The 24,041-nt window shown below is 42.9% G+C and overlaps 3 protein-coding genes across 3 annotated transcripts; all 3 read right to left on the reverse strand.

The window, feature by feature from the left end:
• Window positions 1-3,121: 3,121 nt before the first annotated feature.
• LOC130079961 (scavenger receptor cysteine-rich domain-containing group B protein-like) lies at window positions 3,122-5,562 on the reverse strand. The gene is made up of 5 exons (XM_056245220.1): window positions 5,510-5,562; window positions 5,101-5,409; window positions 4,681-4,989; window positions 3,366-3,499; window positions 3,122-3,275 (listed from the first exon to the last, which is right to left on the reverse strand). Exons 2-5 carry the CDS (start codon window positions 5,279-5,281, stop codon window positions 3,159-3,161), a joined length of 741 nt encoding a protein of 246 aa, XP_056101195.1. The 5' UTR covers window positions 5,282-5,409; window positions 5,510-5,562; the 3' UTR covers window positions 3,122-3,158.
• An 11,102-nt stretch (window positions 5,563-16,664) lies between these two features.
• On the reverse strand, window positions 16,665-18,984 carry LOC130080100 (deleted in malignant brain tumors 1 protein-like; the record flags this gene model as incomplete). The annotated part of the gene is given in 4 exon segments (XM_056245397.1): window positions 16,665-17,101; window positions 17,168-17,258; window positions 17,359-17,447; window positions 18,264-18,984. Coding segments are annotated over 3 exon segments (882 nt in total), but the record flags the coding sequence as incomplete, so codon positions are not given.
• A 171-nt stretch (window positions 18,985-19,155) lies between these two features.
• On the reverse strand, window positions 19,156-22,104 carry si:dkey-14d8.20 (deleted in malignant brain tumors 1 protein). The gene is made up of 6 exons (XM_056245219.1): window positions 21,804-22,104; window positions 21,368-21,706; window positions 20,668-20,976; window positions 20,099-20,419; window positions 19,599-19,904; window positions 19,156-19,490 (listed from the first exon to the last, which is right to left on the reverse strand). The coding sequence occupies exons 1-6, from the start codon at window positions 21,835-21,837 to the stop codon at window positions 19,180-19,182; spliced, it is 1,620 nt and encodes a 539-aa protein (XP_056101194.1). The 5' UTR covers window positions 21,838-22,104; the 3' UTR covers window positions 19,156-19,179.
• Between the last annotated feature and the right edge of the window lie 1,937 nt (window positions 22,105-24,041).

Here is a 24,041-nt window from a genome sequence, read left to right on the forward strand (position 1 = left end):
CACTTGAGGGCGACACTCAAACCTCTGACACTTTTAAAAAAAAGCTGCATGTGCCGGAGACTCTGATCTTCTCACAATATGATGCTGGACCGAAACATCCTGAAACCCTCAGAGAGTCTCGGGAGCTCTCGACTGAAGCTCTTCTCATCTGCTCTGAGACTCGTGATATTTGCTGACCTTTAAGGCTTTGATTCATTCATGATGAATCATATTCACAGTTTTCTGATTCTTGTCATGAGCTGATCAGTTTTGATTTTCTCCATGAGGAATTCATTTGATGGCAGAATTAAAAAAAAAAATCTCACATTTTTAAATATTTGAATCAGCAAGTTGCAACCAAACGCCCTCCTGTGGTGACCTGGCAGTACAAGAGTTTTTAATGATACACAAGAGCACATTTAAAAGATTGATGCAATACGAATCAGACACAGCTAGTACAATGGAGTATTATTCTCCACAAGGGTAACACTAAATTAATCTAGAACCACACAATAGTTTATATTTCTATATGTTGGTCAGTTTACTGTTAATTATGTGGTTCTGTATTTAATTCTGTCTGATTTAGTGGAGAATAATGTTCCGCTGAACTATCTCTGACTTTGATTCTTTTTGTGTTCATTTATTGAATTTTAAGGTGTGCATCATTAAAAATGCTTGTAGCCTACTATCTATCACAGGATGATGTTCGATTGCATTGAATTGTTTTAAATCTTTGACAATGTTTAACAGATTTTGTTCCATTTTATACCTTGACATCAAATCCTCATGGATAAAATCAAAACTGATCATCAACTCGTGGCACGAGTCTGAAAACAGTCAAGTTGATTCACCCTGAAAAAACAAATCAGTTTCAGGAGTTTCTGAAACTCATTCTCCACTTTAGGGCGACACTTAAAAAAAGCTGCATGTGACAAAAGGTGTGTTTGGCTTCAAGCGATTGAAAACATACGGAGCCGTCTGCTTTCTAATCGCTCTCGCAGTACTTTGATGTCACACGATCGGTCTGGCAGCTCCGCTTCAAGCCAAACACACCTTTTGCCACATGCAACTTTTTTTTATAATGTCAGCAGTGTGAGTGTCGCCCTCATGTGGAGAATCCAGGTTCAAATCTTGTGATGATAAAATGAGTGATGAGTTGGTTTTTGATGAAAAAAGACGACGGAGTCCAATAGAAAATAGAAGACCAAGTGCAGCAGTGCCAGTGGCTCAGTGGTATGAGCATGTCCTAAACGCAGACTGATCTCATGAAATGGCGTATAATGTATGACACGCCAATTCGTATTTCCATTTTTGGCGTGCTATCAACTCGCATAATCGCTTTTCAGCGTGTTTATGAACGCCGTTGACTTAACGTTACATTACTGTATATATAAATAAATGACCTACCCCAACCCCGTCCCTAAACCTACCCGTCACTGGGGTTAATACCATTTATGAGTCTTCCCCTACCATCCTAGGGAAAAAAATATCGCTCCCCAGATGTAGATCTACATTTTGCTTCGTTTCGCTCGGACATTTAACGGCGTGTACATACACGCGGAATCACTCGGACATTTAACGGCGTAAACATACACACAAAAGATGACGGTTCGTTTCGGCGTGGACATACACGCGGATAGCTCAAAATAGATAACACGCCACTTGACTTGAAAGTGGCGTGTATGTTTACGCAAAGTCATGATGCCATGTTGCCTTATGCCCCGTTCACACTACACGCGACCAAGCGACGCGATACCATTCATATCAATGGTGAGTGGGCGACTTCCAGCGACACACGCGACAGCGACCGTTGGCGACCGGATGGGGCGTGTCTGGCGACGCGACAAAGTTGAGATCGGTTTAACTTTATGCAAATGGAGAGCGACTTTCGGGAGCGACAACCAATAGGAGCGGAGCGCGTATGATCCTTCTCCACATCATTGGATGTCATTCATAAAGGCAACCAGTTGTGGGAACTCCCACTAGCGATCTCATCGCCGGCCACTGGCGACATGCAGCGACAAAGTCGCTTGTAGTGTGAACGGGGCTTTAGGCAACAAGGCATCATGACAGGTTTCCGGTTAAAAACTGGCTTGGTCACGGAAGCGAGAATACAAAATATATTTTGTTTCCTTTTACCACCATGTCCCTTTAGACTGGAGGCTCCGTCCTTTTTGAAAATGAGCTGATTTATTCAAGAGTCACTCACACATAGAGATTTTGAGATGATTTATTTTGTTAATAATGTGAATAGAGTAATGTAACTGAACATCGCCATCCTGTGGTGAATTATGTGTATCACACTGATGCAACTTATTTTTAGGGCTGCAACTAAAAAAAAAAAAAAAAACGGTCTCTGCAGTTAGAACAGGACATTATGTTAGAATAATCTAAAATATAACTGACTGAAAAAAGGAGCATTACATTTTATTAGTAAACAGAAAGGTAACAGAAATTGCAACACAAATAATCAGGGTCTGTCGATCTCCAAAATAGATAGAAAGAGGCAGTTAAACTTTATACGCGAGTCTTGAGAAATAACATTTCAAAGCTGGAAAATGCATTGAGTCTTAGTTTTGGTAGAGAACATTTCAGAATGTCAGTTGTGCTGAAAAAGCAATGTACCAGATGTAAATTTTCCCATTAGTAATTTGCCTAAAAGATGGCTTTTGGTTACAACCAAATGACAACAAATTTATCTCAATCTTTAGATTGATGGAAAGCTGGCTTTTATTTTAGACTTGTGTGCGGCTATTAAAATAAAAACAAGCAGGACATGATTATAAAGAATATACACAACATAAGTCTGACATCTTCTGCCATTTTAATGAGTTCAATAATTGGGTGATATTCATTTGTTTTGCAATATTGCTGGCTATATTGATTGGGTGCATTTGCCTGTGAAGCAGTCAACTACATTAGTAACATTAAAGTCAACATTTTAACATTTAACATTAACATTTGTTTAATAAAATATGTTATTAGAATCTTAAAACGTTAAATTTCTGTTTAATTTCCAAACAGTTAAATAATTGGAAACCTGCATTCTGCGACCAATTCTGCATTTTTTGTTTTTTAAAAACCTGTGGATCAATCATCATTGTTATTGTGGAAGAACTAAAATATTGTACATTTGAAATGAAACAATTGCAATTTAATTAAAAATATTATCCAGAATGTCAGTTACATGCTCTTGGAACTTTCTTTTTCTGGGAGACGTTCTGGAACACTTTTCCATCTGGCTGAGTTTTCAAAGTCAGTGAGAAAGGTCCGCTTATTTGTAACTTCTTCCCCATCTATGAGAGAACAATAGTAACATGAGCAGTCAGTAGATGACAGCAAAAAGTAGTGAAAGATGCAGCTCATTGTTACTCCACTGCTCTCACCTCCTCCAAGAGTTTACTCATGGTTCCAGGATCATTTGGGTTGAATTTGGAGTCAGTTTTCACCTCAATCCTCAACAGCACTTTCATACGCGAGTGTGAGTCCTGGCCAGGGTCTCCATATGTGATAGTGAACGCTAAAGAGCAGTATAAAAGATGCAAAGTTAGGTTAGAAATTTTTTTTTTCTTTATAATAAATCAAATCAGTCCAATTATGGATTATATATATTCTTGTACTAGGAAAATGTATTATTATATAAAATAATATTACTTTAGTTTTCAGACCATTTCTTCCAGAATAAGATAAACATTATAAAAGGGCAAAAACATAAAAAATCAGATGATAACTTTTTTTTACTGATGTAGAATTTATTTATAGAATGCAATATAGATTAAACACAAATGCATGCACGGCTTATAATTTACTTAATGTATTTATTAATATTTATAAGATATTTTTACACTTTACACCACACCGATAAAAAGAACAAAAAACAATTACAAAAAGTGTAGATGCTAAAAGTCAGTCTAGTTAATTTACTCATTCACTACAACAAGAGCTTTTCAGATCTTGATTTTAGCGTAGCATATATACCATTGCACCTGAGAATATGCACTAATCTGTTAACGTAATAAGTTGCACAAAAATTAAAATTCTGTCTTATTTACTTGTATGACGCCTTCATAGACATTAGCTGAGTTAGACGCCATATTGCAGATGAATTTAATGCAGAAAAATTATGCTGTGAGGGATAGGCATACAGTCCATACAATGGGCTAAAGCTACATAATTTTCACAACTCGGTCTGGTGTTTTGGTCTACTGAAAGTTTTTTTTTTTTTTGAAAGATGTTTCATCATCCAAACAATCAGATTGTTGTTAAACAGCAGTACAATTTATTGAACGCACTGTATTCTACTCCTCACAGCCTTGTTTTCATTCCTATCAAAAATTAAATATGGCGCTATCCTGACTATATAGGTCTATTGAAAAAACTTCTCAAAAGAATGATTGAAAGCAAAAATAACTGCACAGAGGCTTGGAATGGCATGAGGGTGAGCAAACAATGCAAGTGGTGCTCACTGCAGAGCCATATGGGTCAAATACGTTGTGACCAGCTAGCCCAGCTCTGTGTAACTAACTAAGAGGTGGAGCTTAAGCCAAATAGGTTTAGGGATAGGGCTACGGTTAGGGGTGTGTGTCTTAACCTAGCCAATGCTCCACCCATTGGCTCTGCAGTGAGCAACCCCTCAAATAATGACAATTTCAATTTTGAGTGACCTATTCCTTTAACTGTAATTGGCGGTTTGCAACTCACGACTGCAGATGACTCCAGCGTGCTCTGAAAATCCGCAGTCATGTGTTCCCCATCCCTGAAATGCACAGGTGCTCAGTGCTACCTCTTCCCCAGTACAGTTTACATTGTCCATCCATATTTGTCCTGATGTGGCTCCAAAAAAAGAACCATAGGTTAATTCTTTAATGTCCCCACAGCCCATCTCTCTACACACCACTGCAGCATCTGACAGATCCCAGCCATCATCACACACTGTTCCCCATATTCCATTATGGAACACCTCCACTTTTCCGGAACAAGTGTCAATGCCGTTAACCAACCTCATTAGGGCTGATGCAAAAGAAAACAAAACACTAATGTCAAGCAATTACAATCATATTGACTTTTGTTAAATTACAAACACTGAAATAAATACAATACAAAACGCAGTGGTTCACTTACACTGACAGATGACTCCAGCATCTTCTGAATGATCACAGTCATGCACTCCCCACTGCTGAAAATCACATTTGCTCAATGCATGATCAGTTTTAGAGCAGTTTACATCATCCATCCATATTTCTCCTAAACCTTCTCCAAAATAAGCTTTCTTCTTTGCCTCTACAGCATCCCCACAGCCCATCTCTCTACACACCACTGCAGCATCTGACAGATCCCAGTAATCATCACACACTGTTCCCCATATTCCATTATAAAGAACCTCCACTCGTCCAGAACAGGAGTTGAAGCCACTCACCAGCCTAGTTCTTACTGAGGAGACGCATTAAAGTGAAAAAAATAAATAAAGTGTGATAATATAGAGCACGATTAGATATACAATTAAACATATTGTAAAAGGTTTTTTACTCACGCTGACAGATGACTCCAGCATACAAGTCGTCTAGGCATGCGCTTTGTCCCCAATTGTCCACTGCACATTCTGTCAGTGAGGATTCAATCCCAACACAGTTCGCCTCATTTATCCATACTTCTCCTGAGCTCGGCCCAAAATATGCGGCCATCTTCACCTCTTTAGCTTCCCCACAGCCCAATTCTCTACACACCACATTTGCGTCTAACAAATCCCAGCCTTTGTAACACACCATTCCCCATATTCCAAACTTGAGAACCTGCACTCTCCCAGAACAGGAGCTGCTGCCATCAACTAGTCTGACTGAAGCAGCCTTGCTTAATGTGGAATTTCCCAGAACTGCTTGTCATGAGAGAAAAAGCACAGAGAATCACAAATATGTAATGCAGTTTGTAGGGCAACAACTAAAAAGGTAGTTTATGTAGGAGAGCTGTGTTTGAGCTCTTACCTTGTAGTAAAATGAGCCATATGGTGCACAGCACTGCTGCGGAAAAGAAACTAAGAAAAGATATAGAGTATTTGCACTGAATAACGTAATAGGTAGTTTCTTATACTTCCTAATGACTATATAAAGCCAAATGGATTGGACCATTTTTTGACAGTCATAAGTGGCCCAATTGAACTGATTTTTTTTTTTTTAAATCAAAAAGCATGTTAAGCTGACAGATCAGTAATACCATTCTCTAATTCTATTGTCTAAATGAAAATTATTTGTATTACTACTAGACATATATTTTATAGAGAATCAATCACACTTTGAGAAAGGACAAATAAATAAACATTAACATTTATTCTTTTAGCACAGAAATAGAAGCAGCAGAATAAAGTCAGAAAGTTCAAAATATGACTAAGGGTTTAAACCTTTTGAAGTGTCCCATGTATGCTTCTGTATTCTTTCTCCCTCTGAAAAATAAGTTTGTATGTTGGCAATTTATAGTGTTTTTATTTAGAGGTACAACCTCCAGCCCATATGTCTCCTCCCTTCAGACAATCACACCTTTTTAGTGTATTATTTTACATATGTAAATTACAGCATATACTCAACAGGTATAGTAGTTAGTAATTTGCACTTGAGGAAGCAGTGACCTAAGGATGCAAACAGGTTAGACATAAAAAAAACGATGAGGTGTTGATCACATTCATTTATTTCATTCATTCAATCTTTATTAAGGACACAGAATCCCGGTCCATAGTATAAAAAAAAAAAAATGGAACCCCCCCCATATAATACATTGTGTCACAATAGTTGCAATCACTCTGTCTCTCAGATATTATCCCTTTCAACTTGTTCTCTCTCTCATAATGCTGGGTGTTTTAGGGGTCATTCTTTGGAACTGTCTGCATTATTTGGTGTTCGCAGAAATTATGATTCTGTTCAAACTTATGCTCTTGCAAACAAATAACACTTGCTTGGCACTACACAAAAGGCTGTTCATTGTTTGCATTTTGTTTGGTTGTTTAAATGAGTTGTTCCTCCCTAATTTCTCTGTAAGGCCCCATTAACAGGATGCAAACTGTGAAGCTTTTGAATATTTACCTTTCAGAAATAATCCATCATTCTTTAGGACTGTCTGTCAAGTTCCAAAATGGACAACAAAGCAGCACCATAATAAGACTTGTGTGCTTTATTACATGTCTTCTGAAGCCATGTCTCAAATAAAAGTCTAGTTTCTGTAATTGTGCATGTTGCACCCTGCTGTTGTTGTTTTTGAATAGGTTGCTTTTCCTGCTAAATGCATGTACATGTCTGTCTCAGTTCATTACCCATTGCAAATGGTTAACAAAACTACTAAGGCCTTGTTAAGTGAAAAAATCTGGGCCCGTATTCATAAAGATTCTAAGAATCCTCTCAGAAAACTCTTAATTTAGCTTAAAAACTTTTACGTAGGAGTCTTAGCTTAAGAGCGATTCGGGAACGATCTGAGAGCAACTCTGAGTAAGGAAAAGACAAAAACTCTCATCTTAGTGAGGAGGCGGGGCTGACCCCGTTGCTATGTATGACACAATCTTTTGAAGACTGTGATTGGTTGGTTGTCCAAGAAGGAAAAAAAAGAGCCATTTTAAGTATAGAGTTTACTCACACACACACACGCACATTGTATTATGTATATAAATCCTTTTTTTTACCTTGCTGTTAATTTCCTAAGGTATTTGATTGGCTTAGAATGATAAAAATTGTTCCACTCTTTTCAATTACACTGATTGCTGTCTATTTAAGTGGTGGTTTGAATGTTTGTTTTAATATAGCAAACATGAATTAAAAAACAAGAAAGACGAGAAAGCCCGACTGGTCGGAAGAACCGTGTTTACTGTTAGCCCAGTTAGTGGATGAACACTAGGCCATCATTAAAGGAAAATTCGGGCCGGGTGTCACAGCATGGAGCGAGAAGCGCACCAGGGAAGCCTGCTATATTCATAACTGCAGTTTTTTTGAGCCTGCAAGGTGGGAATGTCCAGTGGAAACGTCTCGGTTACGGATGTAACCCTCGTTCCCTGAGTAGGGAACGGAGACGTTCCGTCGGATGACGACGAATGGGGTTTCGCTTAGAAAGCCAATCGACTTCGAGTACTACAAAACGAGCCAATGGCAAAGAAATGCCATGGGTCTGCGGAATTTGCATAGCGTAACTCCGCCTCACCTCGTGGGTATTTAAGGAGCACGCTGGCAGCAAACCGGCATGTTTTCTTCGCTGAGGAGCCAAGACTGAGCTCAGGCGATCCCCGCGGCACAGCGGAAGTGGCAGACAGACGGAACGTCTCCGTTCCCTACTCAGGGAACGAGGGTTACATCCGTAACCGAGACGTTCCCTTTCGTTGTCACTCCGAGTTCCGTCGGATGACGACGAATGGGGATACCAGTCTAATCACGCCACTTCTCAGCTGTCTTCCAGTGCCCTGCGTAAATCTGAGATCCCTGTCGTGAGACTAGCACGGACGAAGGACTCCTATTTAACACAGGAATACCAAGGTACACTGGGGAGCATATCCCAGATCTTTTTTAGGGAAGTATGCAATTACTGCCAACCCAGAGGGGGGGACTTAGGAATACACATATGACCCGAGGGATGCATATGGGGAATCACTGGGGTGTCCAGCCGCAGGTGGAATATTTCAACCCCAGGGGTGGCAAGGTGGCTTGCCAAGGGAAAGACACATGCTCAAAGAGGCTTACAGTGGAAATACACATGTGGGGGTAGCTCAGAGGAGGTACCATGCACACGGGAGGCACCTAGCCGACGCGCAGGCAATAGACACTGGCGCCAGCATCAGAAGTGCTGGAGGAACTCAGGGCTTTCGGGGAAGCTCACCTGAGCAAAAATATGGCACGTATCCAGTCCGTGGAGTGGAGTGGCGAGCAAGCGAAGACACCTTACAGAACCCATGTTAGCTTGAAAAAGACAGTACACGGGAGGAGACTGGCTCCACTCGGAGATTGTAAAATCTGGCGAAAGTGTTAGGTGTCGCCCAGCCTGCAGCTCTGCAGATATCTGTTAGCGAGGCGCCATGCGCTAAAGCCCAAGAGGATGCCACACTCCGGGTGGAGTGGGCAGTCACACCAAGGGGGCACGGTCGACCTTGCTGCTGGTATGCCAAGGCAATGGCGTCCACTATCCAGTGAGACAACCTTTGCTTGGAGAGAGCCTTTCCCTTCAGCTTCCCACCATGACAGACAAAGAGCTGGTCTGAGGTCCTGAAACACTGCGTTCTGTCTACATAGATGCGAAGAGCACGTACTGGACAGAGCAGTGCCAAGGCTGGGTCTGCCTCCTCCGGGGGCAGCGCTTGCAGGTTCACCACCTGGTCCCGAAAGGGAGTGGTAGGAACCTTGGGCACATATCCAAGCCGGGGTCTCAGGATCACGTGAGAATAGCCCGGCCCGAATTCTAGGCACGCTTCGTCAACGGAGAATGCGTGCAGGTCCCCCACCCTCTTAACGGAGGCCAATGCAGTCAGAAGCGCTGTCTTCATAGATAGGAAGTTTAGCTCGACTGACTGCAAAGGCTCAAAGGGAGCACTGCGCAGGGCAGTTAGGACCACTGCGAGGTCCCAAGAGGGTACGAGAGGAGGACGAGGAGGATTCAGTCTCCTTGCTCCTCTCAGGAACCTGATGATCAGGTCATGCTTCCCCAAAGACTTACCTTCTATAAGGTCATGCTGTGTGGCAATAGCGGCTACATAGACCTTAAGGGTGGAGGGAGACAGCCTTCGCTCCAACCCTTCTTGAAGAAAGGAAAGCACAACACTGATCGAACAACTCCGGGGCTCTTCTCGGCGAGAAGAGCACCAGCTGACGAAGAGGTTCCACTTCAACGCGTAGAGGTGTCTCGTGGACGACGCTCTAGCGGAAGTGATGGTAGCCGCCACCGCTGGTGGCAGGGTACTCAAACCTGCCTCGTCCCGTCCAGGAGCCACACGTGGAGGTTCCAAAGATCGGGACGAGGGTGCCATAGGGTGCCCCGTCCCTGAGAAAGGAGGTCCTTCCTCAGAGGAATCGGCCAAGGAGGTGCTGTCGCGAGGAGTACAAGTTCGGAGAACCAGGTCCGGGTGGGCCAGTACGGCGCGACCAGAGTGACCTGCTCCTCGTCCTCCCTGACCTTGCGCAGGAGTTGCGCAAGAAGGCTCACTGGGGGAAACGCATATTTGCGGCCCCGCGGCCAGCTGTGCGCCAGAGCATCCGTGCCGAGCGTGCCCTCGGTCAGGGAATAATACTGGGCGCAATGGGTCGAGTCGTGAGAGGCAAACAGATCTATCTGTGCGTCCCCGAACTGGTCCCAAATCAGCTGAACCGTCTGGGGATGGAGTCGCCAATCTCCGGGGAGGGGCTGAAGCCGTGACAGCTCGTCGGCTGCACAGTTCAGGGCTCCAGGGATGTAAATGGCTCGAAGCGACCTCAGATGCTTCTGACTCCATAAGAGGAGGTGGCGGGCGAGTTGCGACATACGGCGGGAGCGCAGACCACCTTGACGGTTGATGTACGCTACAGTGGCGGTATTGTCTGTTCGGACTAGTACGTGTTGATTCTTGAGCACGGCCCGGAAGCGGCGCAGAGCAAGACGTACAGCCTGCAACTCGAGGCAATTGATGTGCCATAAGCGGTGGGGTCCTGTCCAGGAGCCCGCGGCAGCACGTCCATTGCACATGGCACCCCAGCCCGTGGCGGAGGCATCTGTTGTTACAACAACATGCCGGGAAGCTCGTTCCAGAGGCACTCCTGCCCGTAGAAAGCTGAGGTTCCCCCACGGGGTGAAGGTCTGACGGCAGGTCGGAGTAACTGGTACTCGGAGCGTGCCGTGTTGCCATGCCCACCTCGGGACTCGGTCGCGAAGCCAAAGCTGAAGCGGTCTCATATGAAGCAATCCGAGCGGCGTTGCCGCGGCTGCAGATGCCATATGCCCCAGGAGCCTCTGAAAAAGTTTCAGTGGAACCGCACTCTTGCCCTCGAACTGTCTCAGGCAAGTCAGCAGTGACTGCGCGCGCTCGCTCGTAAGCTGCGCGGACATGGCGACCGAGTCGATCTCCATACCGAGAAAAGAGATCCTCTGCACGGGGCAAAGTTTGCTCTTCTCCCAGTTGACCCGAAGGCCCAACCGGGCTACATGGCGGAGTACCAAATCCCTGTGTTCGCAAAGCTGATCTCGAGAGTGAGCTAGAATCAGCCAGTCGTCGAGATAGTTCAGAATGCGAACCCCGTGTTCCCGGAGGGGAACAAGGGCTGCCTCGACGACCTTCGTGAAGACGCGAGGGGACAGGGCTAGCCCGAATGGGAGAACTGCGTACTGATATGCCTGTCCCTCGAAAGCAAACCGTAGGAACGGTCTGTGTCGAGGGAGAATGGAGACATGAAAGTAGGCGTCCTTCAGGTCGATCGCTGCAAACCAATCCTGGTGCCGCACACATTCGAAAACGCGTTTGGCGGTGAGCATCTTGAACGGCAGCCTGTGAAGGGAGCGGTTCAATACGCGCAGGTCCAGGATTGGCCGTAACCCACCGGTTTTCTTCGGGACAATGAAGTAGGGGCTGTAAAACCCGGACCTCATTTCGGCTGGAGGGACAGTCTCGATTGCACCCTTCGCCAGCAGGGTAGCAACCTCCGCTCTCATGATAGGGGCATTGCCACCGACCATAGTGGAGCGGACTCCCCTGAAGCGGGGAGGAGACCGCGCGAACTGAATCGCGTAGCCGAGCCTGATCGTTCGTGCGACCCAGCGGGACAGGTTGGGAAGCTCTAGCCAGGCTCCCAAGGACTGAACCAGCGGGGTCATGCGAACCACAGACTTCCCGTCGGTGGGGCAGCGAGGCGGTATGACTGACCCAGACGTGGACGGCATAGCGGCCCGATGTGGGGGTGCAGTCATGAACCGCGCCCTGACAGAGGAGACCAGGGAAGGACGAACGTTCCACGGGGGTCTGCTCTGCCAGGGGTCTGGCGACAGAGGGGGATGAGAGCGGCACGGTCCGGGGACGGCGCGCACTGTCATCCGGCTCTGGGACAGAGGAGGACGAGGGGTGCACGGCTCGGGGGCGGCGCACCGTGTCGTCCAAGAACTCTGTGTGCTCAGGGATGAATGTGTCACTTCTCTCAAGATTCTCCCCCGGCCCTCCACCGGGGGAAGGAGTGGTCCTGCTACCATCTCCTGAGAAGTGTACATCATCCCTGAGCAGCCCGTCTCAGGAGCGCCGCTTGACCCGGCGTTTAGCGGGGGGCGGGACTAGAGAGGGCTGGGGCGCCTTCCTACGGCCTCCTCCGCGACCGGGCCCGGGTGAAGGCTGCTGCTTGGGCCGGGCGGGAGGGGTGGGAACCGTAGGAGGGCGCCCTCGGCGGCGAACAGACTGAGTATTCTGCCCGGTCGGCTGAGTGGAGGCAGCAGCGGGCCGTCGGGGCAGAATGTGCTTGATCGCCTCAGTCTGTTTCTGGGCAGTCGAGAACTGTTTGGCAAAATCCTCGACTGCACCGCCGAAAAGGCCATCTTGCGATATGGGGGTGTCGAGCAGCCGGGACCGCTCGGCATCCCTCACATCAGCAAGATTAAGCCAGAGGTGTCTCTCCTGGACCACGGCTGTGGACATCACCAAACCCAGGGAGCGCGCGGTCACCTTCGTCGCTCGGAGAGCAAGGTCGGTGGCGGCGCGCAGCTCATTGAAGAGCCCCGGGTCTGTCCTGCCCTCATGCATGTCCCTGAGCATCTGGGCCTGGTAGACCTGCAGAATGGCCATGGCATGCAACGAGGCAGCTGCCTGTCCCGCAGCTCTGTAGGACTTCGCCACTAACGCAGACGAGTACCTACAGGCTTTGGATGGGTGCTTAGGCTCACCACGAGAAGAAGCGCTCTGAGGACACAGTTGCATCGCAACAGAGCGCTCAACCGGGGGGAGCCCAGTGTACCCACGGGCAGCGGCCTCATCGAGGGGAGGAAAGGCGGATGAAATCAGCGAGCGGTCACAGGAAGACATGGGAGTCTTCCAGGACTTCGAGATCTCATCATGCACGTCCGGGAAGAAAGGTATCGGGGCCTGACGCGGACGGGGGTCCGCAGCCTGACCCAAATACCAATCATCCAGCCGCGAGCGCTCGGGACAGGGCGGAGGGTTCCACTCTAACCCGATGCTCGCGGCGGCTCGAGACAGCATGGCCGTCATCTCTGGATCAGACTCTGGCACAACTGTATTCACACCCGAAGGTGGCAGCTGTGATGAGTCTTCACTTCCAGAAGACTCAGACCCACCTTGTGATGCTGCGATAGACATCGCTTCTCCCTCTGGAGCGTCAAAGGAAACCCGCGGGACACCCGAAGATGATCCCGCCGGAATCCCCCGAGCACTCACGGGTTGCAGCACTGGAGAGGATGCGGCTGGGCACGGACTGATAGTCGGCGCTTTGTTCCAAACCGTCATCCTCAGATCACCCTGGCCACCAGCCGAAGTACTAGCTCTATTTCTAGAGTCAGTAGATCGGGGTGTGGATGAGGGGACCCTCACTCTTGCGAGATCACCGAGTCTTGATCGTAATGCTGCGATGGTCATGTTCCCACAGAGAGAACATGAATCATCCACGAGTGCTGCTCTAGCGTGATCAATGCCCAAACACACTATGCACCACTCGTGCCCATCAGAGTCATCAACGAGTCTACCGCAACCAGAAGTGCACGGGCGAGGCATCTTTAAAAAGACGTGCCGCGTGCAAGCTCTTTTGTGAGAACAGAAACTCTGACTGTGTTGAAGCGCCCGGGGAGAAACACACTCGCTGTCGAATCACGGACAGAAAAGCAGGAAGCGCGTCCTCGCCGGAGATCGCCGTCACACCAACACCAGAGAATCTCGCTCGTCTGCAGAACTGACAGTACAGGAATGGCTTGTGGAACGAAGGATCACCTTGGCTCCGAAGCGAAAACATGCCGGTTTGCTGCCAGCGTGCTCCTTAAATACCCACGAGGTGAGGCGGAGTTACGCTATGCAAATTCCGCAGACCCATGGCATTTCTTTGCCATTGGCTCGTTTTGTAGTACTCGAAGTCGATTGGCTTTCTAAGCGAAACCCCATTCGTCGTCATCCGACGGAACTCGGAGTGACAACGAAAGGGAACTAAATGAACTGCGACACAATAAGAGGTTCTGAAAGTGCTGTAATGTTTGTGTGATCACTGCTTACAGAAGTTTGTGACAGACCCAAATCACTGCTGCTTTATTGCATTTTCCCATTTGCCAAATATTTTAATGTAGTGATTACTTTCATTTCTGGCGTTATGGCATTCCTGCGCTGTGTCGGAGATATTAGCGTGTCTCTAATAAGATCAGTCACAAACATGATCCCTGCACAATCTCATCTATAGCGTCTTATTAACTCACTGTCATCTATTGTCTGCATCACATTTCTTCTCCCTCTTCATCGTTCTGTCATTTTCTCCTCCGCTAAAGAAACTCTTAAGCCTCTTATAAGTCCTCATCCATACTCCTAACAATTTTGACCTTAAAGGGGTCATATAATGGTACATGCACTTTTACAAGTTGATTGTACTGAAATGTGTGTTGGCAGTGCCTGTACACAAACATCATAAAATGATAAAAATCCATCCAGTGTTTTTGTTTTAATCTCCTTATATGTTTTCCCCTGCCTCAAATTGAGCCGTTCGATTTTGTGACGTCACACGCTCGGAAGCCCCTCCCACGATTGTTGATTGACAGCATCGTTTCAACACAGACCCGCCCTCGCTCGTGAGAGCTGTCAATGGCGCGGTCATTGTTGATATGCTGGAGCACTGTCTATGAGCAGAATGGCGTCTAAGCGATTGTGGTGTTCTGTTCTTGGGTGTAATAACGAACACAGCAGTCATTTTAATGTTCCTAAATCCGAACCGCTGAAGACGCAGTGGCTGAGTTTGTTTTCGAAGGGAATATTCCCCACGAGCAACGTCAATGCTCTCATGTTTGCGCGAATCATTTCTCACCAGACTGCTTTATAAATGAGGATCAGTATAAAGCTGGTTTTGCTAAGAAGCTGCTCATGAAAAAAGGACCGGTACCAACTATTCGTGTTCCTGCTGAACCTCTAGAACAACTGAAGTGAGTGTAACGTTTTATTAAACTTTATATTAATATTTATATTAATCTTTGCAAATCGCTAGCTGCACGCTTCACAATGAATGCGTCTAAGTTTACACTTAGGGTACATTTCGGCATGTTTTCTATGTATGATGTTCTCAATATAATTCATAATCCCACGTTTATACTGAACAACGCGTTATGGTTATTGTGTTACAAACGGTGTACGCACAGAACAGAGAGGCGGAGTCAGCAAAGCTCATTATCATTTAAAGTCATATGCACTGAAAAGGCGTGCTGAAAACAGAGCTATTTTTGACCAAGTAAAATAAGTGTTTTCTTACAATACTAATGAGAATTTTTAATTAAAGTATATTACAAACTTTTAATTTAGACCCTAAAGAATCATACTAGCTTGTACAAAAATTACATTATATGACCCCTTTAAGACCTCTTTTAAGGGTTAAGATGCTTTCTGAATTACTTTTTTCTTTACTAGGATTTTTTCTTTAATTTTAAGAGTAAACTTTCTTTTCTTAGAATTTTGACACTAGGAGCTACTCTTTGCATTAAGATTCTTTATGAATACGGGCCCTGATTTTTTGGCATATCCAGATGGGGTTTTGAAAGTCTGGACAGCAAAAAACAAATTAAATAGTTTTTTGTTTTTTTTAATCCGGTGGTTGGAAATGCGATTCCAGTCAGATGCGTCTGGAATAATGCTCTGAATTCTGATTTGCGTAGCCAAACTGTTTTTTGCATCACTCTTAACGTGACACACAATGATAACATCAAAACCTGTGATGGAAATGCCAAAAATATTCATACAGTGTTCAAGTGGTTTGTCCAAAAGATTTCTGCATTTTCCTGTGTGACGGATGAGTTCTGCACAGCAACTCGACAGGGCGCTTATTTGGAGAGCGAGATGATGCACCATTTTTCCTGCATCCGTTTTGAAAGCCTTGTCACATACATGGGTACGCCTACATCATTTCCAAAGCAACCCATGCAGATAGGTTGGTTATGTTTGGACACACAAATCTTATTCGATCACTTGCAATTAATAGTGCAGGCAGTCTGCCTGAAAATATCTGAGTTTGAAAAAATCTGATTTGCTTGCAGTCTGAAAATATAGCCTAGTATCCTGAAAATACTTTTGTGTGTTATGACAAATGAGACACCAGCTCATCAAGCCTTGATGCTTCTCAACAGTGCTATCATGACATGGGTGGAAAGATTATTGTTTCAAAAACAAAGCAACCGGAATAATTACCTAAATATGGTAACATGATACCGAGTACCATGGCAACAGTCACAAGACGGACAATCACTAGGAAATTTTCACCCTGATAACCAAGGCAAATTAGTAGAAAGGAATCACTTGCGCCTCAGCCTAGCCCGTGCTCTCGGAACAGGACACAACAATCTGAGAAAAAGGACCCAAGGTCTAACTAGGACCAAGGAGCAGGACCGGAGCACAGAACGTTTTAATATATTTATTAGTGCAAAATGACCAACGTTTCGACGCCCATGCGTCTTCTTCAGAGTCAAAAAACCAAGGCAAATTATTTGGTTTGTATTATTTGGCAAATTATTTGGTTTGTAACTCTACAATGGTCTGAATCTAATTCGTGTTTTAAATTAAATAGAATGGAATTAAATCAAATTTAATTATTGTTAACTAGACTAATAGCATTTGTGCAATTATAAAAGTCCAGACAGGTTCATATATGTACAATATTGGATACATCAAGATTACTGTATATATTACATGTAAATGTTGGTTAGCGAGTTAGGATATGACACAAAGATAGTTTCTTAGAATCTAAACACAAATATGTATTGTCATTAGGAAAGCAAAAATTGCAGGGATATTATATGAAGCACTGCCATGTATGAAAAACTTACATAAGATAATTATTAATAATATTTATAAAAGGTCAGATTGTATAGAAGTATATATATATATATATATTGTATATGAAGTATAAAAGATTGTAGCATTCAATTTCCTATTAGATTATCCTTGTTTTCTTCTCTGCATACCAGCAATGACCTGAAAAACCAACATCATTGTAAATTTTTATTGTGGAAAATATTAAATTCAAAATTAAAGTCTTACCAAAATGTCAGGGTGCAATTCATTTTGTCTTTTTTAAGACTTTTCCATCTGCCTGAGTTTTCAAAGTTCCATTTATTCCCAGCTTCTTCATCTATGAGATCCAAATGAAGGTAAATACAAAGAGCCAACAGTACCATGAGCAGACAGTAGATGACAGCAAAAAGTAGTGAAGGATGCAGCACTGCTCTCACCTCCTCTGAAAGTTTATTTATGACTCCAGAATCATTTGGGTCGATTCCAAGTTCAGCCTTCACTTTAATCCTCAACAGGACTTTAATATCTGAGTGAATGTGAGAAAGTAAAAAAAAAAAAATTCTTGCTCAAATCATTGTTGTGCTCAATGGACCATTTTCACATTTCCAGGGTTCTCAGACATTGAAGTCTTCATAGTTGGTTTAACGTCTGGTGAACGGAAACTACAACAAATATAATTTTTGCATTCCCATTTGTCTCAGTAGCAAAAGAAAAATTGATTACGTCAGTCAGACGGGAGAAAGATGTCAAATTTGCCTTAGCCGGCGTTGTGTCAGAAACAGTCACGAAGTACGTTAACCAGTTTTCTCTAATTTAATGCCAAGGTAATAAAACAGTATAGTGCTGTAATGTATGCCTACATGTAGCCTACTTTAAATGTTTTAAAGTCGACATGAAGTGGAATTTGTGATAGTCTTTTCTTCCCTATTGTGACGTATATCCGGCTTCTCTAACAAAAAAAAAAAAAAATGTATGGCGAGACTTGATTTTGAACTGATTGGATGGTTGGATCATTGTGGTTTGCTATTGGTGGATATCATGTGAGTGACAGGTTGTCCCGCCCTCACGCCAGTAAGCACATCATCAGAGAAGAGAAGAGATATCGCTGCAAGAGGGAGGGGAAGTTATTTTGATTCAAATACGAGGGTACAAGCATTAAAAAAGAAAATACTGCAATATTTCATAAAAATAAGAATTTTCCATTTTGATTTCATGGTGACTATAAAAATGAAACCATAAAAAAAAAAACTTACGAAAGTGCTAGACTTACGGAAATGCATCGTCACAGTTTGTGAAAAGGGTCCATTATATCACTCGCTGACATTAAAAAATTGGCACTCACATCCACAAATGACACCGGCATCTTTCTGGGCACAGCTGGTTGGACTTCTGTTATATGAACAGCTCATCAATGTAGACTCATTCCCAAAACAGTTTACATTATTCATCCATACTGTTCCTGAACCCTTTCCATAATAAGCAGAAGTCTTTACTTCCAAAACTGCTCCACAGCCCAGTTCTCTACACACCACTGCAGCATCTGACAGATCCCAGCCATCATCACACACTGTTCCCCATATTCCATTATAGAGAACCTCCACTCGTCCAGAACAAGAGGTTCTGCCATTAGCCAGTCTAATGTTAGCTAATGCCCACAAAAACAAGAGTTATAAGTGGATCAAATATGATGACTCAAAGTTTACATGCTTAGATTAAGATCATGTTTATTTTGTGTACAAGGTTTTGTACTCACGCTGACATGCGACTCCAGCATCCTTCTCATGTCCACAAGTGTTTTTCCCCCATCCCTGTGAATTACAGTTTCTCAGTGTAGAGTCAGTGGCGCACTGTAACCCACTTAGCCATACTGGTCCTGATCCCTGTCCAAAATAAGCAGCTCTCTTTGCCTCTATAACATCTCCACAGCCCATCTCTTTACACACCACTGCAGCATCTGACAGATCCCAGCCATCATCACACACTGTTCCCCATATTCCATTATATTGAACCTCCACTCTTCCAGAACAGGAGTTACTTCCATTAATCAGCCTGACATTAGCTAAATGTCACATAAATTAAAGCAAAAGAAACATGTGAATTAATTAAATACATATTTAGTTTATATTTTATGTTTTCTCCCTTTACAATGACTAATAATTGACTGTATTTAATTTTCAGTTCAGTCCCACACCGGGCTGCTATAAACTCTTTTTTACATAAATAACAATGACTGTAAAAAGTTAGAAAAGCAGTGGATTTTACTTACAGTTACAGATGACTCCTGCATCCTTGGAATGGTCATACATTCCATATTTACGCGATTCACAGATGCTTAGTGTAGCCTCATTTCCAACACAGTTTACATTGCCCATAAATATCTGTCCTGATCCTTGTCCAAAATAAGCAGCACTCTTTGCCTCTACAGCATCCCCACATCCCACCTCTCTACACACCACTGCAGCATCTGACAGATCCCAGCCATCATCACACACTGTTCCCCACTGACCATTATTGAAAACCTCCACTCGTCCAGAACAAGAGGTTCTGCCATTAGCCAGTCTAATGTTAGCTAATGCCCACAAAAACAAGAGTTATAAGTGGATCAAATATGATGACTCAAAGTTTACATGCTTAGATTAAGATAATGTTTATTTTGTGTACAAGGTTTTGTACTCACGCTGACATGCGACTCCAGCATCCTTCTCATGTCCACAAGTGTTTTGCCCCCATCCCTGTGAATTACAGTTTCTCAGTGTAGAGTCAGTGGCGCACTTTAACCCACTTAGCCATACTGGTCCTGATCCTTGTCCAAAATAAGCAGCACTCTTTGCCTCTATAACATCTACACAGCCCAATTCTTTACACACCACTGCAGCATCTGACAGATCCCAGCCATCATCACACACTGTTCCCCATCGGCCATCAAAGAAAACCTCCACTCTCCCAGAACAAGTGTTAGTGCCATTCACCAGCTTAATAAGAGCTAAAGGCCAGACAGAGTAAATGAAAACAAACAAGCAAACATATTTGGATAGTTTACCCAGTAGATTCAGACATGATGTTTTTTTACTCACTTTACAGTGACAATATTTTCTCTTCAATTCATAATCTCATGGTCTTACATGCATGGCAATGGAAGGAACATACAAAGCTGTTGATTTCATTAAATTGACTTACCCTGACAGATGACTCCAGCATCCTTTGAATGCGAAGTGTACGCTTGTATTTTTTTTAACTCACAGGTACCGAGTGTGGCCTCATTTCCAATGCAGTTGACATCATCCAACCATACTGGTCCATAGCCTTGTCCGAAATAGGCAGCACTTTTTGCCTCTACAGCATCCCCACATCCCATCTCTCTACATACCACTGCAGCATCTGACAGATCCCAGCCATTATCCGACACTGTTCCCCACACAATGTTTCTCACATAATAATAGTAGAAAATATCCACTCTTCCAGAACAAGCGTTGATGCCATCTGAAAACTTAATTTTGCCTGAATAATGTCATGAGAGCTGTTGTCAGTGAATTATATCTGATGCGCTTTCTCAGATTCATGCACAGATAAGTCATGTTGTTAATAAAATATTATGGATTATTTACAATCAAATTTCTATAATGTAAATGGACCAAACCCCATCCACTGGGATTATGTTGGTAGTTTTGTCTCAAATGTATGATTGACAGCAAAACTATTAATTTAACCATAAATTAAAGCACATACATAAAAGATTTTGTACTCACGGTGACAGGCAACTCCAGCATCCTTCTCATGTCCACATGAGTTTTGTCCCCATTCCTTTAAACTGCAGTGTCTCAGTGTCGATTCAGTGTTGGAACACTGCACATCACTTTGCCATACTGGCCCTGGTCCCTGGCCAAAATAACCACCGCTCCTTTGCTCGAAAACTTCGCCACAGCCCATTTCTCTACACACCACTGCAGCATCTGACAGATCCCAGCCATCATTACACACTGTTCCCCACTGACCGTCATGGAGAACCTCCACTCGCCCAGAACAGGAGTGACTGCCATTCACCAATCTGACGAGGGCTAATTTCCACAAAGAGCAGTCAGAATATATATTGATGCATTTAAATGCACACAACATAAATATTAGAAACAGCGATTAGTATTTTTAAATTGTTTCACAGTACAAATATCTAAAAATTCTTAAATGAAGACTCAATTACTTAAGGTATTGCTGAGTTTACACTTAAAACAAGAACTTAAAAAAAAAACTCAATTCAAAGGGAGAACAGGTTTTATTTTCCTGACCCCATTGGCAGATATTTGCACGGTTTTAACCATAATTTATTATCTTTTCAGAAAACAAGACTTTATATCTTGTGTCATTTTGCTTTTTGAATAAATGTATCTTGATTTAAGAATGTTTAGATATTTTACTGAGAAACTAGACAATAGTTTTTTGCAGTGAACTTACAATGACAGATGACTCCAGCATCCTTTGAATGGTCACAGTTAAACTGTCCCTCTTTCTTAAATCCACAAATGCTCAGCGTAGACTCATTTCCAAAACACGTCACACCACTCATAGATACTTTTTCCCAACCATGTCCGAAATAAGCAGCACTCTTTGCCTCTACAGCATCCCCACAGCCCAGTTCTCTACACACCACTGCAGCATCTGACAGATCCCAGCCATCATCACACACTGTTCCCCACTGACTGTTATAGAAAACCTCCACTCGTCCAGAACAGGAGCTGTTGCCATTTACCAGTCTGATTGATTCAGACGTACTTGAAATGGTTTTGCCTAGAACTTCATGCAACAGAAAAAAGTACAAAATGTTAAAAATACTAACCCTGTCCCTAAAAAAGTTGTGACCGTGCTTGTTTGTGTTAGTGTTACTACTTACTCAGAAATGGAATGAGCCACACGGAGCCTGACATTGTTGATGAACAGTCCTCAACTTCAACAAATGAATTCTAAAAATAGAAAATAAAAAAATAAACACAAAATAACATGAACCAGTTTTGATATTCACATACACTCTGCAATCATCACACCTGCTTTTTGTTGTTCTGTTTCTAAACTGGCAAGTCAAAAAAAACAATGCATGACTAGTTAAATGTCACTCCCAGGTTCCCTCCTACTCCGTGTTAGGAAGTAGAGTTGTGATTGAGGTTTAAAGTGGTTAAATCTGTTTGGCTCTGGTTCCTCCCACCGACTGACTTCAACACACCTTTTTACTTTCTTTAGCATGACATCAAAAAGCAAATGCAAGTTATTAATGTTTGAAACAAAAATGAGGATATTTTTAATCAAATCTGAGATTTCTGTCCCTCCATTGACAGTCCACAGAACTACCATATTGAAGCTTCAAAAGGTTCATAAAGAGATCGTAAAATTAATCCATATGAATCCAGCTAACCTGTCCAAATTTTCTGAAGAGACACGATCATACGAAGCCCCTAAAGGGGCATGATGAAAAAAAAAAAAAACGCAGTTTCTCGGGGGAACGCAAAGGATTTACACTACGGGCCTCTCTCCACTGGCTACCCGTGAAACAGAGGATTGATTTCAAGGTTTTAACTTATGTGTTCAAAGCTTTAAACGGATTGGCCCCGATTTATACATCCGAACGTTTAAGCTCATATTCTCCTCAGAGATCACTTAGATCATCATCTAAGTTACTATTAATTTTCCCAAAAACCCGCCTAAACCTGCCTTTCTCAGTTTATGCGCCCAAAATTATGGAATACTCTTCCATTATCAATCAGAGTTTCCCCTACATTAAACATTTTTAAAACATTGATTAAAACATACCTTTTTGCACAGCATACTAAAATGCATCTAAATGCTGTATGTATTTCTGTAAAGATCATGTGAGTTGTCTATTTTAATGTTGTTACTAGGTTTTATATATATATATATATATATATATATATATATATATATATATATACTGTATATATATATATATATATATAAAAAAAATTCTATAACCTTTTTTATATGTTTTTTGGTTTGAATTTTTTTTAATGTTATGCTATCTGTATGTGCAGCTGTACTTAGATTGTGAAGCACTTTGGTCAACATTCGTGTTGTTTTAAGGTGCTATAGAAATAAACTTGACCTTGACCTTGCGAGAGAATGAAAATCATTGACATTTTTCTTTATCTTTATTTTTCCCACCACCCATGTCCCTTTAGGGGCTCCGTATGATCGCTTTATATGATGAACAGATTTAATTTTAGGCTTTGGTGCAACTGGCCTGGCTGAAATGAAGTGATGCCCGTGTCATGCAGTTCATGCATTGTGCTGCTTTGAGTAATATTCAAATTACATCTTGAATCTATTTGTTGATTTGCTTTACTAAGTAAGTAACTTTGCATCCAGTCTTTAATTTGACCACTAATCCCTCATGATCCCAGCTCTTAAATTATAGATCTTAAAATCTCTTAAAATCAGTTATGCTGAAGCAGCTTTTTTCTGTCTATTTACAAAGAATCTGTAGGATCTTTTGCCTCGTGACATCTCTTCTCAATGTGTATGTACTGCATGTGGATCTGTGTGATCAAGTGCAGTTACATTAGCACAAAAGTATGCAGTTACAATGACAAAAATAAAATCTTGAAACCTATGAGACAAATTTGAGGTGGCATTAATGAAAAATGCATGAGAAAATTCATGTATGGCAAAAGGTATTGCAAATCTGTATTTGTGTGCAAGTGATCCATATGTAATAGAACATATTCTTGAAAAGAAACTTAAGAAGAGTGCAATGACTAATGCATCTGCCCACATACTCTATCCTTCCATGCACTTAAATTAATTATATATAGAGGGAGAGAGTATAGTTCCATTTACAGTAAAGATTAAAACGTTTGACACTTACCTGCATATACCTCAACTATTACACCTGAAATTGTTGTTGTGTTCCGCCTCATGGTACCAATCTTGTCTGTGTTTTCAAGAATAAATTTACCAAATGGTAAATATACCCAGTCTATGGCCCACCTCCATATAATGAAGGCATATGCATGTAGTAGTCAACCATCAATCAGGTCCGTCCACACTGTTTGTCTACTTCATCTCCTGTTGAGTAATAAAAACCAATGAGTATAATTTCCCATGAACAAAAATGCAGTCT

The sequence above is a fragment of the Rhinichthys klamathensis genome, unplaced genomic scaffold (assembly GCF_029890125.1).
Source record: "Rhinichthys klamathensis goyatoka isolate OS25496 unplaced genomic scaffold, OSU_Roscu_1.1 h1tg000029l_1, whole genome shotgun sequence".
In the NCBI taxonomy this organism is placed as follows: Eukaryota; Metazoa; Chordata; class Actinopteri; order Cypriniformes; family Leuciscidae; genus Rhinichthys; species Rhinichthys klamathensis.